At 37.3% G+C, this 14778-nt stretch overlaps 1 protein-coding gene across 5 annotated transcripts in view; it reads left to right on the forward strand.

The window, feature by feature from the left end:
* Positions 1-14778, forward strand: part of EMCN (endomucin) — a 121635-nt gene that overhangs the window by 98985 nt on the left and 7872 nt on the right. For all 5 annotated transcript variants that reach the window (NM_001076420.2, XM_005207702.5, XM_010805951.4 and 2 more), the window contains 4 exon segments: positions 1692-1787; positions 6217-6241; positions 7399-7460; positions 13361-13434. In NM_001076420.2, the coding sequence (NP_001069888.1) occupies positions 1692-1787; positions 6217-6241; positions 7399-7460; positions 13361-13395 (218 nt within the window). In that variant the 3' untranslated portion in view covers positions 13396-13434.

Below are 14778 nucleotides of genomic sequence, written 5' to 3' on the forward strand. Positions count from 1 at the left end.
ATACTAACACTGAATAGAGAGGATATTCATGAATTTCCCTGGAAATTAAGAATAAGATGAATATATATATATATGCAGCTGTGATGAAAAAAGATTGTCTTAGGTTTAGGTAAAGTCATCCCATTCAAGAAGTCAGCACCGCATTTATGGAGCTGCCGTGTCATGGCATCTTTATTTCAGGATGCACTAGTGACCACATGCAAGATCTAATATGAACCCAGCAAGACCTGCTTAAAACAATTATTTAACCATAACAGTGAAGTGTAACCCACCCTACAAATGAATTGGAGAGCTATTCTCAACCCCTGATAAATATAAGCATTACATATGCAAGTAGATGAGAACACCTGACTAGTAACTGTAACTTCTGTATCTCTACTTAAATTCCTGTGACAGCTTTTTCCTTTCATCACTCTTGTTTTAACCTGGGAAGTCACTGCCAGACAAGAAGGCAAATTCTAAAACACACAGCAAAACCCCTCTCTTAATAAGAACAGGAAAAACTCACCCTAATTACTACGGCAGCAGCACCACACCCACAAGTAGACATTCATAAATACACACATATTTCTTAGACCACGTTGTTGCACTGTAATATCCATTTATATTCAGTTATGTTCTAATTTTCAGATATTATTACATAAAGATATTTGTGATTTTCTTAGAAAGTCAGCTTTATGACCAGAGTATTTTCAATAGAACCAGTAAGAGATATATCTTGTTTTCTTTTAGTTTTATTGAGATACAATTGACATACAACATTGTATAAGCTTAAACGGTACTTACATCATAAAACTTATCACAATAGTAAACATCTATCATCTCATATAGATATAAAATTAAAGAAATATAAAAATATTGTGATGAGAATTCAAGGTTTTGTTACTCTCTTAACTTTCATATATAACATTTGTTGTCTTTCAGTCACTTAGTCGTGTCCAACTCTTTGTGACCCCATGGACTGCAGCTCGCCAGGCTTCCCTGTCCTTCACCGTCTCTCAGAGCTTGTTCAAACTCATGTTCTTTGAGTCAGTGATGCCATCCAACCATCTCGTCCTCTGTCATCCCTTTCTCCTCCTGCCTTCACTCTTTCCCAGCATCAGGGTCTTTTCTAATACGTCAGCGCTTTGCATCAGATGGCCAAAATGTTGGAGCTTCAGTTTCAGCATCAGTCCTTCTAATGAATATTCATACCTACAGCAGTGAATATATAACATACAACAGTGTTAATTATTAATATATTTAGCAAGTTGTACATTATATCCCTAGTACTTTTTATCTTCTAATTAGAAGTTTGTGCTTCTGACTCCCTTCATCCAAACTATACATTAGTAGCCTCAATGTAAAGTAGCGAAGAATATAAAGCATGCATATGTGTCTGGTTCTAAGGGACATCGTCTGTGTGGTCAGTCTCCCATTTCCTCATTCCTTCAGTCACCAAGAGAGTCTTCCTTAGATTTGGAGTTTTATTTCAGAAAGGCTACAAGACTGACATCAAGTGGGTACATCAGAAATAACAACTAAAGCATAACCCATGAATCAGATATATCTTCTTTGCTTAAAATGTAATGTTTTTAATAGAATGATGTTTAAAGAAGAAAGGAAGCATGCATGCTTTCTCTCAGTTCATAAACCATGTGTTGTGAGATTCAATACCCACTCTAACTGACAATGTCTCCAATACTTTTTAGGTATTATTTTGCCCATTGTTATTGCTTTGATTGTAATAACACTTTCAGTCTTCGTTCTGGTGGGTTTGTATCGAATGTGCTGGAAGACAGACCCAGGTAGGTAACCATGTTTTGTTTCATTTTGTTTTCCTAAAAGGAGAATATGGTTGCTCAGCCTAAACTTGAATTTAAACTCTTAGTGAGAGAGAGGAAATGTACGCAAGAACGAAATGCTATATTGGTTGATCACAGAAATACAGAGAAAGGGTAGGAATCAATTGAGTGCTGGTGAATGTAAGGAATTAACTACTAATGGTAGGTGGGGGCTTCCCTGGTGGCTCAGATGGTAAAAAAAAAAAATCTGCCTGCAATGCCAGAGACCTGAGTTCTATCCCTGGGTCGGGAAGATCCACTGGAGAAGGGAATGGCTACCCACTCCATCATTCTTGCCTGGGGAATTCCACGGACAGAAGAGCCTGGCAGCCTACAGTCCATGGGGTCACAGAGTCGGACACGACTGAGTGACTAACACTTTCACTAATGGCAGATATTATAGAATACAGGCACATTCTTTTTAACGAAAAAGCCCTAATTTTGTGGCTGGTTGGGGAGTATGGTACTAAAGATGGCATAAAATGACATGCCTTAGCTATAGTGAAGACTTGTTCCATTACCATGTAACAGAATAAAGAGAAATACTGGGACCCATAATTTCCCTGTGGGACCCATAATTTCAAGAAGAGTGTTTTGTGTCTTATTTCCCTCTTGGGAGGCACAGCTTCCTTCCTATGAAGGTGTCTTCCAGGACTGTTGTGTTCTACTAATTTAATTAGTTCTTCCAGATTGAACACTATTGCCATTTTTAGAGGGATTCTAGTTCCACAATTCTTTGTGATCCTCCTTAATCTCTCCATTAGCAACGAAAAGTCTTGCTTCTTTCATTTGATATGACACGGCCTTCTTTTACATCCTCACTGTTTGTTTTCTTCTTTTTGCTGTTTCATCTTCTCCTCCCTGCTTCTTGAATATTTATGGCTCCCCTAATTGCATTTTATTTTAAAGTGTTTTTAAAAATAAACTTTTAACCTTAAGGATAGATTTAGGTTTACAGAAAAGTTGTGAAGATAGTTGCAGAGAGTTCCCTTAATAATAATTAATAATACCTTTATTATTAAACTCTTACATTAGTATGATATAATTGCCACAATTAACCAAAATTGATATATTATTAACTGAAATCCCCATTTTATTCAAATTACTTTCAATCTTTATTCAGTCTTTTTTTCTGTTCTAGGAACTTGAGCACTCTTCATTGGATGCTTGTCTAAATCCCCCTTCAGTTCCCAGAAACTTGCCTATGTTACCTTAAACTTTTATCTGTCTTCTCATTTCAGACACCTTCCTGGTTGTATTAATATAATGGAGCTCCATGTATTCTGCTTCATCCATGTTATTCCTTCTCCTAGATTGTCCAGCCCGCTGCTTAACTTTTATAATACACCTAATCACCTTCTTATTCATTAGGATTTACCTTAAAAGCAGATTTAATCTATATTTTTTAAACATCTCATCTCTTTAAGCAGAGTAGAGTGTTTTGACTCTGTAGAATTTGACTCTATAGATATTATTTATCACATTATAGTGTAGTTACTTCTGTATAAGCCTACTTCCTCTGCAAGTCAAACATCTTATTCTGTTTAGGCTGTTGTAACAAAAATGCTGTAGACTAGATGACTTAAACAACAAAAATTTAATTCTCACAGTTCTGGAGCCTAAGTTCAAGCAAAGCACCATCAGATTTGACGTCTGATGAACACACTCTTCCTGGTTTTTATACCTGCCTGTGTCTTCACGTGGGAGAAGGGACAACAGAACTCTCAGGGTCTTTTTAACAAGGGCACAAAGCCTTTCCTGAGGACTCTTCCCTCATGACCTAATTGCTTTCCAAAGGCCCAGCATCCTAATACCATTATATTGGGCATCAAGATTTAACATATGAATGTTAGACTAGACTAGACTAAGTCGCTCAGTCATGTCCGACTCTTTGCTACCCCATGGACTGTAGCCTACCAGGCTCCTCTGTCCATGGGATTTTCCGGGCAATAGTACTGGAGTGGATTGCCATTTTCTTCTCCAGGGGATCTTCCTGACCCAGGGATCGAACCCAGGTCTCCTGCATTGTAGACAGGCGCTTTACTGTCTGAGCCACCAGGGAAGTCTGAATGTTAGGGGAACACAAACTTTCAGTCCATAGCATCAGACAACCCCTCCAAGTCACAAACTACATATCACTCACGTTGCATTGTGGGTAACACAGAGCAGAGAGAGCCTTACTGAATCTTGTAAATTTTAGTGAAATAAAACCTTTCCTTTCCTCACTTTAATTCTAAATAGTTCCCTAATAGAACTCTACCTAAGACTCATAGACTGTTAAAAGAGTAAGAATCACTCATTTTTATAGCATATATGAGTCATGCTCTTTCTCGGTTGCCGTGTGGACAGCGTGCCCCAGGACACTAATGAACGCTGCTCCTGAGGCCAGTCCCTGACCCTGCAGGGTGTGGACAGCTTGGCGCCTGTGCCTGACAGTGCAAAGGGAAGTAACGAGATGAAAACAGCAGTGTTCATTTTAGCTCTTGCTGGAAAATAAGAAGAAAACAAATCAATGTCTTTCCCTTTGGGAGTTAAGTGAATAAACTTCTTAATAATGTCTGAACTATGTTTCCTCACTCAGTTTCCAGAGGGGAAGTAGCATTTTTATAAACCAGTTTGATTTCTCTAAGTTCCTAAACCACCAATCAGGAAATCAACCAATCAAGTGGAAAACAGAGAGTGCTGAGTATATAGAATAGGAAAAAAATTTGTAAAAATTTTGTAAAACTTTTTTTGTAAAAAAAAATTTTTGTAAAACTTTTACAAAGCAGCATTCATTTGTAAAAATACTGTGTACTGAAACACTGCTTTGCATAGGGAGATTTGTAAATAAATTATTTGAAAAGTTGGTGATGATGAACCATACCATTTAGGAAAAAAACGTGTAAGATTCCTACCACTATGGAATTATTCTGAAGACAGGGAGTAGTTTATAACCAAATTGGGCAGTTGGACAATTAGCCAAATCCATTTGATTGTTGTCAGCTTTGTTTTCTACACAGAATTTACAGCATTGTTACCTTAAATTAGCGCCATAAAACACCTGCAGTTAATCGCTCTTCAAGTATGTGGGTGAGACTTCATTAAGTTCAGAAAATTCGTAAACCCACTCTACTCTCTGGAAGCCAACATAAATCAGAGGTTTTTGTATGAAACTAAACTTACCTGGATAATGCTGACAGTAGTGTGAACCTTAACCCTACTGAGAATGGCATATATGCATGAAGTAATCTGCTGGTGTGCTTCTGTCTGCTAGTGAACCCATATTACAGTCTTCTAAGGAAAGATATTAAAGCAAGCATACAGGAAAATACCTGTTCATCCTGCAACAAGGCTATGAGCATTACAGGTGATATCATATGTAACAGTTATAGTGGGAATTTTTAAATATTGTTAAAACATTTAACTGATGGTAGGAAAGATGAAGTTAGATCTAGTTGGTAAACAGCATATGTTGGAGTATCTTAGCCAACGTGACAGAAATAGAAGTAGCCAAAACTTGAGTGGAAATCAAGGTCTTTATAAGATAATAATGGTCAAAGTCAGGAGAATGATATTCAAAGGCATATCCTGATGACCAGAGCTATCTTAGATGTGAAAGGAAATCTAAGAGATAAGAACCAGTAGCCATGGAATAAATCACAGCAAAATCAGGAAGAAAGCAAGGACTTTAAGCAATTCCATTAACTATTTTGACTAATAGGCCATAGATTAATGCAAGTTTTGACCAGCACCTCCTGCTCCAACGAGGCTATGGTCCTATGCAAAATGAATCACCCTGTGTTCACAGTCTAACCAAATGCTTGTGGAACAGCCTGGCAAAGCAGGTGGAAGATTAGCTGCAGTTAGTAGCCTCAGTGACATTTTTCAGGGTACTTTTGAGAGGCTGAATCCATGGGCTTCAGATGCAATTAGAAGCAATATCTGCCTTGTGGCTCACAACAGATATGGAGATTTGGGTCCCCAGAAAGAGCAACGTATAAAGAAAAGCCAAAAAATCAATTCTCAGTTCTGAAAAGGTAATTCAAGACTTTGAGGCTAATTTGTTTTCAGAGATATTGAAATAAATGGAGACAGGTTTTGGTGTCTGTGGAATGTGTGATAATAGATAATATTCCACACTGTGCTATGAAACAATAAGGTTAAAATCAGTCCAGAACCCAGTTCAGTGGAGTTGGCCTATTTGAGACTAGACCGTGAATGTATTAGCTGTGACTGAGGAATGAGTGGTAACCATCTCCGAGGAAATGATCAGTGGGACAAGGAATAGGGGGAGAGATTAAAAAGTTAAGAATTGGCTTTAGAAGCATCTTTGCATAGAAAGTGGCGGGAGTCTCAGGGTTTTTGTAGCCAAGCTGTTAGCAATTCTAATAACAATTTCCTCATCTCCTAGGCACACAGGAAAATGGAAATGAACAGTAAGTAACTCTGCATCATTTTTTTTTTTTTTCTGGAAGCTCTATTTTTTACATAAGGAAAAGCATTGATCCTCTACTCATACTTTTGTTTTTTAAAGCGTTTGGGTAGAAGGTACAGTATCTGGGATTTGGCCACCTATTTGTCAGGGAGCTTTCTCTATTCAAAAGAGAAATCCCAACAACTAAAAGAGAAGATTCCTCTTAAGCTTGGATAAAGTGGTAAAATTACAACTAAAAAGTTGAAAAGGAAGATAGAGGAGTGAATACAGCCATGAGGGAAAAAATCATAGACAAACATATCTAGATTTTTAAAATAGCTTTCCCATAGAAATTTTCAATATGCTTCTCACAATTAGGTAAAATCGTGCCTACACCTTGAGAGAGCTCTGAGTGGCTTTACTTTAACAGCAAATGGTTACCCTGCTTGGGCTTGATTAAAACAAACAAAGCGGTCCTTAGCAATCCAGTCAAGCGCTACAATCAAGATGCGGCAAAGAGACACACTATTTTAATGTCAAAACCAAATTCTGTGTTTTCTGTGTTGACCTGTCTTTATAGCCTGCTTAATTGTGGGTGTTTTTGTATATTCACTGGGTCATAAACTTTAAGAATAATGTCCCTATACCACCTGGCCTTCCAAATTTAAAGTATAGGTTCTTGAAATGTCCAAGGAGAGGAACTGGGGTTTGAAACTATTTTGAACTGAGAAGGGTTAGGTGGGAACTCTTGTTGGAATAGACAGTTCAGACACTACACCGCAATATCCACGATCCCATGAAAATGAATGTCCCCAGAACTCAGACCGGTCTAAAAGGTTTGGAAACTCTTCTATGTCTTCCTCCTCACAATTCAGAAATGAAGGCACGTGTAAAATGGACTCTGAGACAAGTGTTTCATATGACCCATTTTGACATTTAGTTTATCTGATGATCGTCACTGTAACAGAATGAGAGAGATTTATTGACTTGATTCCAGAAGTGAAAGTGCTTTAAAAGTTTGTGTCTGTATATGAAGAGACACAAGTTTTGCAACAGAAACACCTAAAAATATACATGTATATGTATTTTGTCTTTCTGTTTATATTATGTTTTCTTTGTTTCACAGATATGTAATACTAATTACTGTGGTATTAACTTAATGTTTTCTGTTTCAAATAGACCTCAGTCCGATAAAGAGAGTGTGAAGCTTCTCACTGTTAAGACAATTTCTCATGAGTCTGGTAAGCTCCCAATATGTTGATCAGATGAAAAATGGTTATTTCAAAATCTAACTTGAATTTTGTTTGTTACCACAATAAAAAAGCATAACTTCTTTAGAAATAATTATTAACCCCAAGAAATAAAGAAATTCTCCTATGAAGGAAAAGTGAGCCCTAGAAATATCATTTGGGATAAGATATTAGACTATCTGACTTTGATAGGTTGCATGTAGATGTATTCTAAAGAATGAGTGATGACTAGAGGCATTTTCTATCCTGCAGTAGTGGCAGAAAAAACATTAAGCATGCCACGGGTTTTTTTTTTTTAAGTATTGTTGTTTTGTTATTTTTGGTAATGGCTGTGTATAACCACTTGGAACTTGGATTCATCAATTAAAATGTAAATCATATCTTGTATCATTTCACATCATTTTAATTGAGCTTCTCAATGAGGACAAAATACAATTCTCTATTGATATAGTTTATATTTCTTTTTCCAGTTTCTTAGGTTTTGATTTTGTTTGGTTTGAAATGTAAAAAGTTTTTCAACATATAGATATGATTTGTATGAGTTATATTTGTATCAAGAATAATGAAAAATGGGATGCTAGATAGCTTTTAAAAATTAAAAAAAAGGCAAACTCCTTTTTTGTACTGAGTAGACCAAATATTTAAAACTCCAATATTTCAAAACAAGAAAATAAAAAGTAATTTTAGTTTTACAAAACAATCTAGGTGGCTCTAACAAATATCAAGTTATATCCAAGATACTTAAAATATTCAACCACCCAATTTTACCTATACAAAGTAGTCCCAGAATACATGTTATGTTAAAGTGAAAGATATCAGATGATAAACATTGTAAATATATTGCAGAAAACAATTTTGTAAAACAAAAGACTAAATATAGTCCCAATTCAAGAGCAAGATATCAAAGACTGATAGGGGTTCCAATTTCAGGTAGAGGATTCAAATTAGAACAAATTACAAACAAGAACTGAGAAGCAAGGGCACCCAAGATCTGCAGAGACATGGCCAAATCCCTCATGTGAGCATTTTCCTGAGACTTTCAGTGTTGTATCTTTCTGTTCTTTATTCCCACATTGTTTTCTTAAAGGTAACGATCTGAATGAGTGAAAGAGTAAAATTCATTCACAGGATACTTGGAAACCACTCACCAGTTTCTCCTAGCTATTCACCAGCTTTGACTAAGTAGCCAAGCCTATTCTGCTTGGTCAGGAAGGGACAGGCCAGAAGCCTGAAAGTGAACTAATCATGAGTAAGCTCATGGAGGATCTGGAGCGTGATCACACTGTTTATCAAGAAAAGTTCTCAGAATCTGCCTATATCTTGTAAGCTGCATCACAGTAATTTCATGCACTCTCCTTTATTTCTTGGGAAATTTAACCAAATTGCTCGGCAGCTTCTGGGGCTCTCCAAGCTCTGAGCTAGAAGCCCCTGGAGGGAAGCCCATAGCTGTTTCAGGGATGAGGGGGTTAGGATCAGGACCACCTGGTCTACCAGGGAAATGATAATTGACACCAGAATCAAGACTTTTGGAAGGGGAAATTGCCAGAGAACCTTGTGCTTCTTGGTTGCAAATTTGCTGATTCTTCTTTAAAGCCCAGGGATAATTCTGTATAAGCTGATATCACCCACTCTCATAGTAACTGCAATAATAAGTGGGTAAACCATGATGGGATGGTTCAGAAGGCCCTTAACTCTCCAAACTTCCTTTTCTTCAGAAGTAGCTTTTCTGGTCATAGGTCTAAGGAGGAAATATTACTATGGAAATAAAAATGTCTAGTCTTTGGTACTTTTATTTCTGCCAATCTCAAGTTAGGAAGCACATCTCTTTTAATAAAATAACTTCTCAAAGCTCAACCTAGCTGATTATAGAAAATATTTGGTAATAGAGCTAAAGTGAAATTGGTGACTCAGAGTTGATTTCAATAGCCTAGAACTGATAATCTAAAACATACTGCTTTCCAAATGCTTTTTGTACTACCACAGTTTTTATTAAACTTGATTAAAATCTCTCCACCATTAACAGGACTTGATGGCTTCTGAAACATCTGAAAACAAATCTCTTTCCATCTCTTCCCATCTTTCGAGATTTATTTGAATATTCTTTCTTTATAAAATTATTCTCACCACACTCAAAGGAAGTTACAGTATCATAATTATTTTTACCTAAATATCCCTTCCCTAATAGTTACATCTTTCCTAAAATATAACTAGAATAAGGTCTGAAATAATTATAAAAATAAAGTCTAAATTTCTATCTCATATATAAAAAATTTTAAATATTTAAAAAATACAGAAAAGAATTTGATAGAACAAATATGTGACTACCCACCATTCAGAATTTATGGTTGTTACTTTTCATGGTATTTGCTACATGGCCTAAGAAACGTACCAACAAACATACGTTAATTAACACACCAAGGTTAGTAACATGAAATTTGAGCTTCAGTGGTCTTAAGAATTAATTGGATTAGTCAAAGGTCAATTTATAAGCTCCAGTCTTGTATCTCAAAATAAATTTTGCCATTTTAGAGGTCAATAAATCATGTTTCCAAGGAAACAGAGCTCTGTAGCAACCCACCTTCAGGGAAAATGCCAGTGGATACTAAACTTCCTGGGTTTTTATAAGCCTCTATGCTTAATGGTTATTGTTCTGAATGTTTTCTCCAGATAAAGCAGTTCCTTGCCCCAAATCTTCCTCCTCTGATTGTCTTGATGTTTATCCATCCATATTTTCTGATTCCTCTAAGTCTGATCTTTCTCAACCAGATATTTTTGTTGAAAATGTAGTCCATAAATGTTTAAAGTTTGATTATTTCAATTGGGAGCTTTCTTTATTGTAAAAGAAAAAGCCTGAGTATACATGAGAATGTGCTTTCAGAAAAAAAAATAAGCACCAAACATAGCAGATCATGAAGCCCTGTATAAGAACATATAAGATGCCTCTCAGATTTAATTAAAAATCTTGCCAAGTTAAACATCACCATGATTGATTGCAAAATATACATGTGACATGAGGCATTTTAAACTGATTCCCACTTACACCATGTGTCAGAAAGTTAACATAGGTTATCTCATTTTTAACATGTAAGGCTATAAAAATATGAACAAAATTGTCTAAATTAAGGAATACATGATTCCACAAAAGAAAGGAAACACAGTAACACTGAATTTAATTTCAAAGTATTACTTGATTTTGAACCTTTTGAAGGGATAAAAAGCAGATGTGAAATCATTACAATTTTCCTTTTCTTAGAAAACACTGATAAATTTGTATTATCTTATATTAAGTTCCAACACTTCAGCATGCCTTCCATGATGTGCCAGATTTCTCTTGCTCAATTTTTGAACCATTTAGTATTAATAACACAAACTCTTCAGATGTCACTCACCTCCTACCCGCTGTCCTCCTCCGTGAACTAAGGAGAGACAGCACCTTGGTCTTCTTTGTCTTTCCCACCTGCCCCTCCTGACCATGGTAATAATGCGGTAATTACATTATTTATATATTGTTAGTATACCAGCACTAGTTAGTATGTTATGGTAATTATTCATTAAATATATACTTTTCTGTTTATTTTTACAAATAAAAGTTCATTTATAAGTAGAAATGAACAAAATTGTAAAGATGAGCAAAAGATTCATAGATGTATAAAGCCATACAGAGATTCAAAATCCATCTTTTTAGCCCTTCAATTTTGACTCAGTCTCTGATGAAGGTGAAAGAGGAGAGTGAAAAAGCTGGCTTAAAACTCAACATTCAAAAAACGAAGATAATGACATCCAGTCCTATCACTTCATGGTGAATAGATGAGGAAAGAGTGGACACAGTGTCAGATTTCATTTTCTTGGGCTCCAAAATCAATGCGGACGGTGACTGCAGCCACTAAATTAAAAGACACTTGCTTCTTGGAAGAAAAGCTATGACAAACCTAGACCGTGTATTAAAAAGCAGAGACAGCACTTTGCCGACAAAGGTCTGTATAGTCAAAGCCATGGTTTTTCCAGTAGTCATGTTTGGATGTGAGAGTTGGACTATAAAGAAGGCTGAGTGCCAAAGAATTGATTCTTTCAAATTGTCGTGCCAGAGAAGACTAGCACCCTCTTGGACCCTCTTGAGGGTCTCTTGGAGAGCAAGATCAAACCAGTCAAGCCTAAAGGAAATCAACCCTGAATATTCATTGGAAGGACTGATGCTGAACCTGAGGCTCCAATACTTTGACCACCTGGTGTGAAGAGCCAACTCATGGAAAAAACCCTGATACTAGGAAAGATTGAGGGCAGGAGGAGAAGAGGGCAACAGAAGATGAGATGGTTGATTGGCATCACTTACTCAATGGACCTGAGTTTGAACTAACTCTGGGAGATAGTGAAGGACTGGGAAGCCTGGCATGCTGTAGTTCATGGGGTTGCAAAGAGTCAGACATGACTTAGGGACTGAACGACAACTGCCTTTGCACTAAGGCTTCCTTGCCTGTCCCAGATGTACATGGTCTTTCCACTAACTGTTGATTTGGCAAGTCAGCATGCACTGCTGCCTTGGAATATTTCTTAATGGCTTCAATTGCCATTTTAATATTTGACCTCAATATGCATAATGTAGAATGGAGAAAACAGAGAATAGAAAAAATTAAAAATTACTTATGAGAGACAACCTGGCATCAATACTGGCATTTCCTTCCAGTTGTGTTTTTCTAGGTATAATTGTATTTTGTTTGCTTTTACCATATATGTCATCATTATAAGTATTATTAGAATCATATAATTATTTAATCTCTTCACACTTTCTATTCCCAGCTAGACAGACTGTGGGAGTTATTAAGGGAGATATTAACAATTGTAGTAATTTTCATATGAATTGTTTATGTGACTTCTGGTGGATGGCAGGGGTTCAATAAATGTTTCTTTTGTTTACTTCTTATTCCTGTACTTTATAGCCATGGATTCCAGGAGGTGCTGTGCCTTTTGTAAAATATGCAACAGTGAGCAAAGCATTGTGCTGGGCCGGGAGCTATGAGGGCTATTGCTCAGAGCCAGACATTTCTTGAAACACAAAATTTAAGGAGCTATTGAAGGGTAATCCCAGGTTTGTTCTTCTTAGATCTCTGGTACTATTATCCCCATGACAGTGCAGGTAAGAGATGAATCAGTTGAGTCCCCAGAAGATGGTCCTAACTGGCAGATAAAAGCCAGAGCAAAGCAATGACATTTATTCTCAAAGCTGGAGACCTTGACCGATATTGGTTTTGTAAAGCATGACTGATGTTGATACTTGAATCTACATGAAAGACACAGGTAATGTGAAAGGCTTTGACCACAGATTCAAGAGCACATGAAAATGCTCATGGTCTTTCAGCTTCGCATCATCCTAAGTTAATATTTATCTTTATATCAGATGATGGAAAAACGCTGTTATTTTGAGTAATGTTCCCTACACTGCTTTGTATGTCATCAAAATATTCATGTAAGCCTATAAATTCATTTTCACAAAACTCTCACTGAATTATTTAAACAGAGGAACCTTGAATGTTTTTCCGATAAAATGGCACTTTAAATATATGACATAGTTTTGCTTAGGCAGAGCCAGCTCATGGACCAAGCAAAATTCAATAACTCGTTCTCTTGGGTGCCTCTCTTGCTATCACCTCCCAGCTCACACCATCTACCCGCAGGGAGCAAGTCAGCATCACTCCTCTAGGATAAAAATAAACAATGGCCAAAAAAAGCTCATAAATCTTGGTGAAGGATTTCCAGGCAATAAATACCAAGAGGTAAATTGTGGCTCTGATGACATTCTTGAGGGGAAATTGGACTTTCCTTGGAAAAAAAACAAGCTGAGAAACTTTTATTTTCATCCTTATTCACTCTCTGAGCAAAACATATCTTGTTTTTAGGGGAGCACTCTGCACAAGGAAAAACCAAGAACTGACAGCTTGATGAATCCTCTCCACACCTGGGCAATAAATATGTAAGTTTCCTAATTTCATTCACTGAGATACTCATTAATATCTGTTTTGTTAGCCTGCTGCAGCTCAGATTATTTTTATACTTTTATAACCTGAAAAGTTAATGGCTTGTGTCAGTGAAACCATCATTTTCTATTTGTCTAAAAACGAACACGAAGAACACTTGCCAGAGAATTAAATGTCTTGGGGGCTGTAGAAGATTTCTTCCAGTTGTCCTGCCTCCCTCAGGGACAACGCAGTCCATTCTTTCTGCCTTTCGGTAGTGCTCCCACATAGCTGCTCTTTGCCTCTGTCCGGGTCAGCATATGCACACTTCCAGTGGCAGTTAAACAGGGTTCTATTGCTGGGGAAGGATTGCAGGACCCCAGATGACTGTGCTTACAAATTTGCGATTTACTGTGAAAAAAATAAATTGACACCTCAGCTGCCGAAAGGTAAAGAAGCACATCATAGTCAAAGGTTGGCTCAGGGCAAGGGGTCCAGAGATGCCAGATGGGAGATCCAATTGTGCTTCCTCTGTAAGGACCATGCCCAGGTGTGCTTTCTCTGTGGGACTAGGAACGATGGGTGTGCACACAAAGCACCTCAAACGAGTGATCCAAAACACGCTCTCAGCTGGGAGTCTTATACCTGGGTACTCAGGAAGGCACATTCTTGCTGCATAACTAGAGGAGTGAGAGAGCCTTCCAGGTGTCTCAATGAGACCAGTGCAAAGTCTTCAATCTCATTACACTCATTGTTAATCAATGAATAATTGAAAGCTCTCAAACCTCTGGATATGAGCAACTGTCATTCTGTGTGAGCCATGCTTTGACCAGGAGTCCATGCAATGCAAGTGTATGTCTTACTGCAGTAAAACAACTCAGGCCGATTTCAGGCCTGCTGGAGTCGACCTTTCCGGCTTAGCATAGGATGGTCTTTTGCCTTTCTACAATTGCATAAGAAAATTTTCTTCTGACTTTAGTTTTCACAAGAAACATTAAGTACATGCCCTCACAGCTTCTTATAATTTTTAGAATCTGCAGAAAAATTTACTTTTTGGTAACTAACGGTGAAAAAAACAAAGGACAAATAGGTATATGCCCTGAATCGGCCTGACCGCAATGGTAGTCACTCTGGGTAGTGTCCAGGGGAGGGGAGTATATCACTGTTATGTCCACTACCTAGGTCTACTTCCTAGCACAAGTTCAATGCTGTTATGGATACTCAGCCAGTGTTTACTGAGTAAATGATGCTTCTTGGGCTAAAAGCAGGAGACATCCAGACATATATATCCAGGTCAGAACTTCATCCTTCTCTAGTCAGCAAAAGGTAGGTTAGGATGAGAGAGGAAGCTCTTCCAGATG

Source organism: Bos taurus, chromosome 6 (assembly GCF_002263795.3).
Source record: "Bos taurus isolate L1 Dominette 01449 registration number 42190680 breed Hereford chromosome 6, ARS-UCD2.0, whole genome shotgun sequence".
Taxonomy (NCBI): Eukaryota; Metazoa; Chordata; class Mammalia; order Artiodactyla; family Bovidae; genus Bos; species Bos taurus.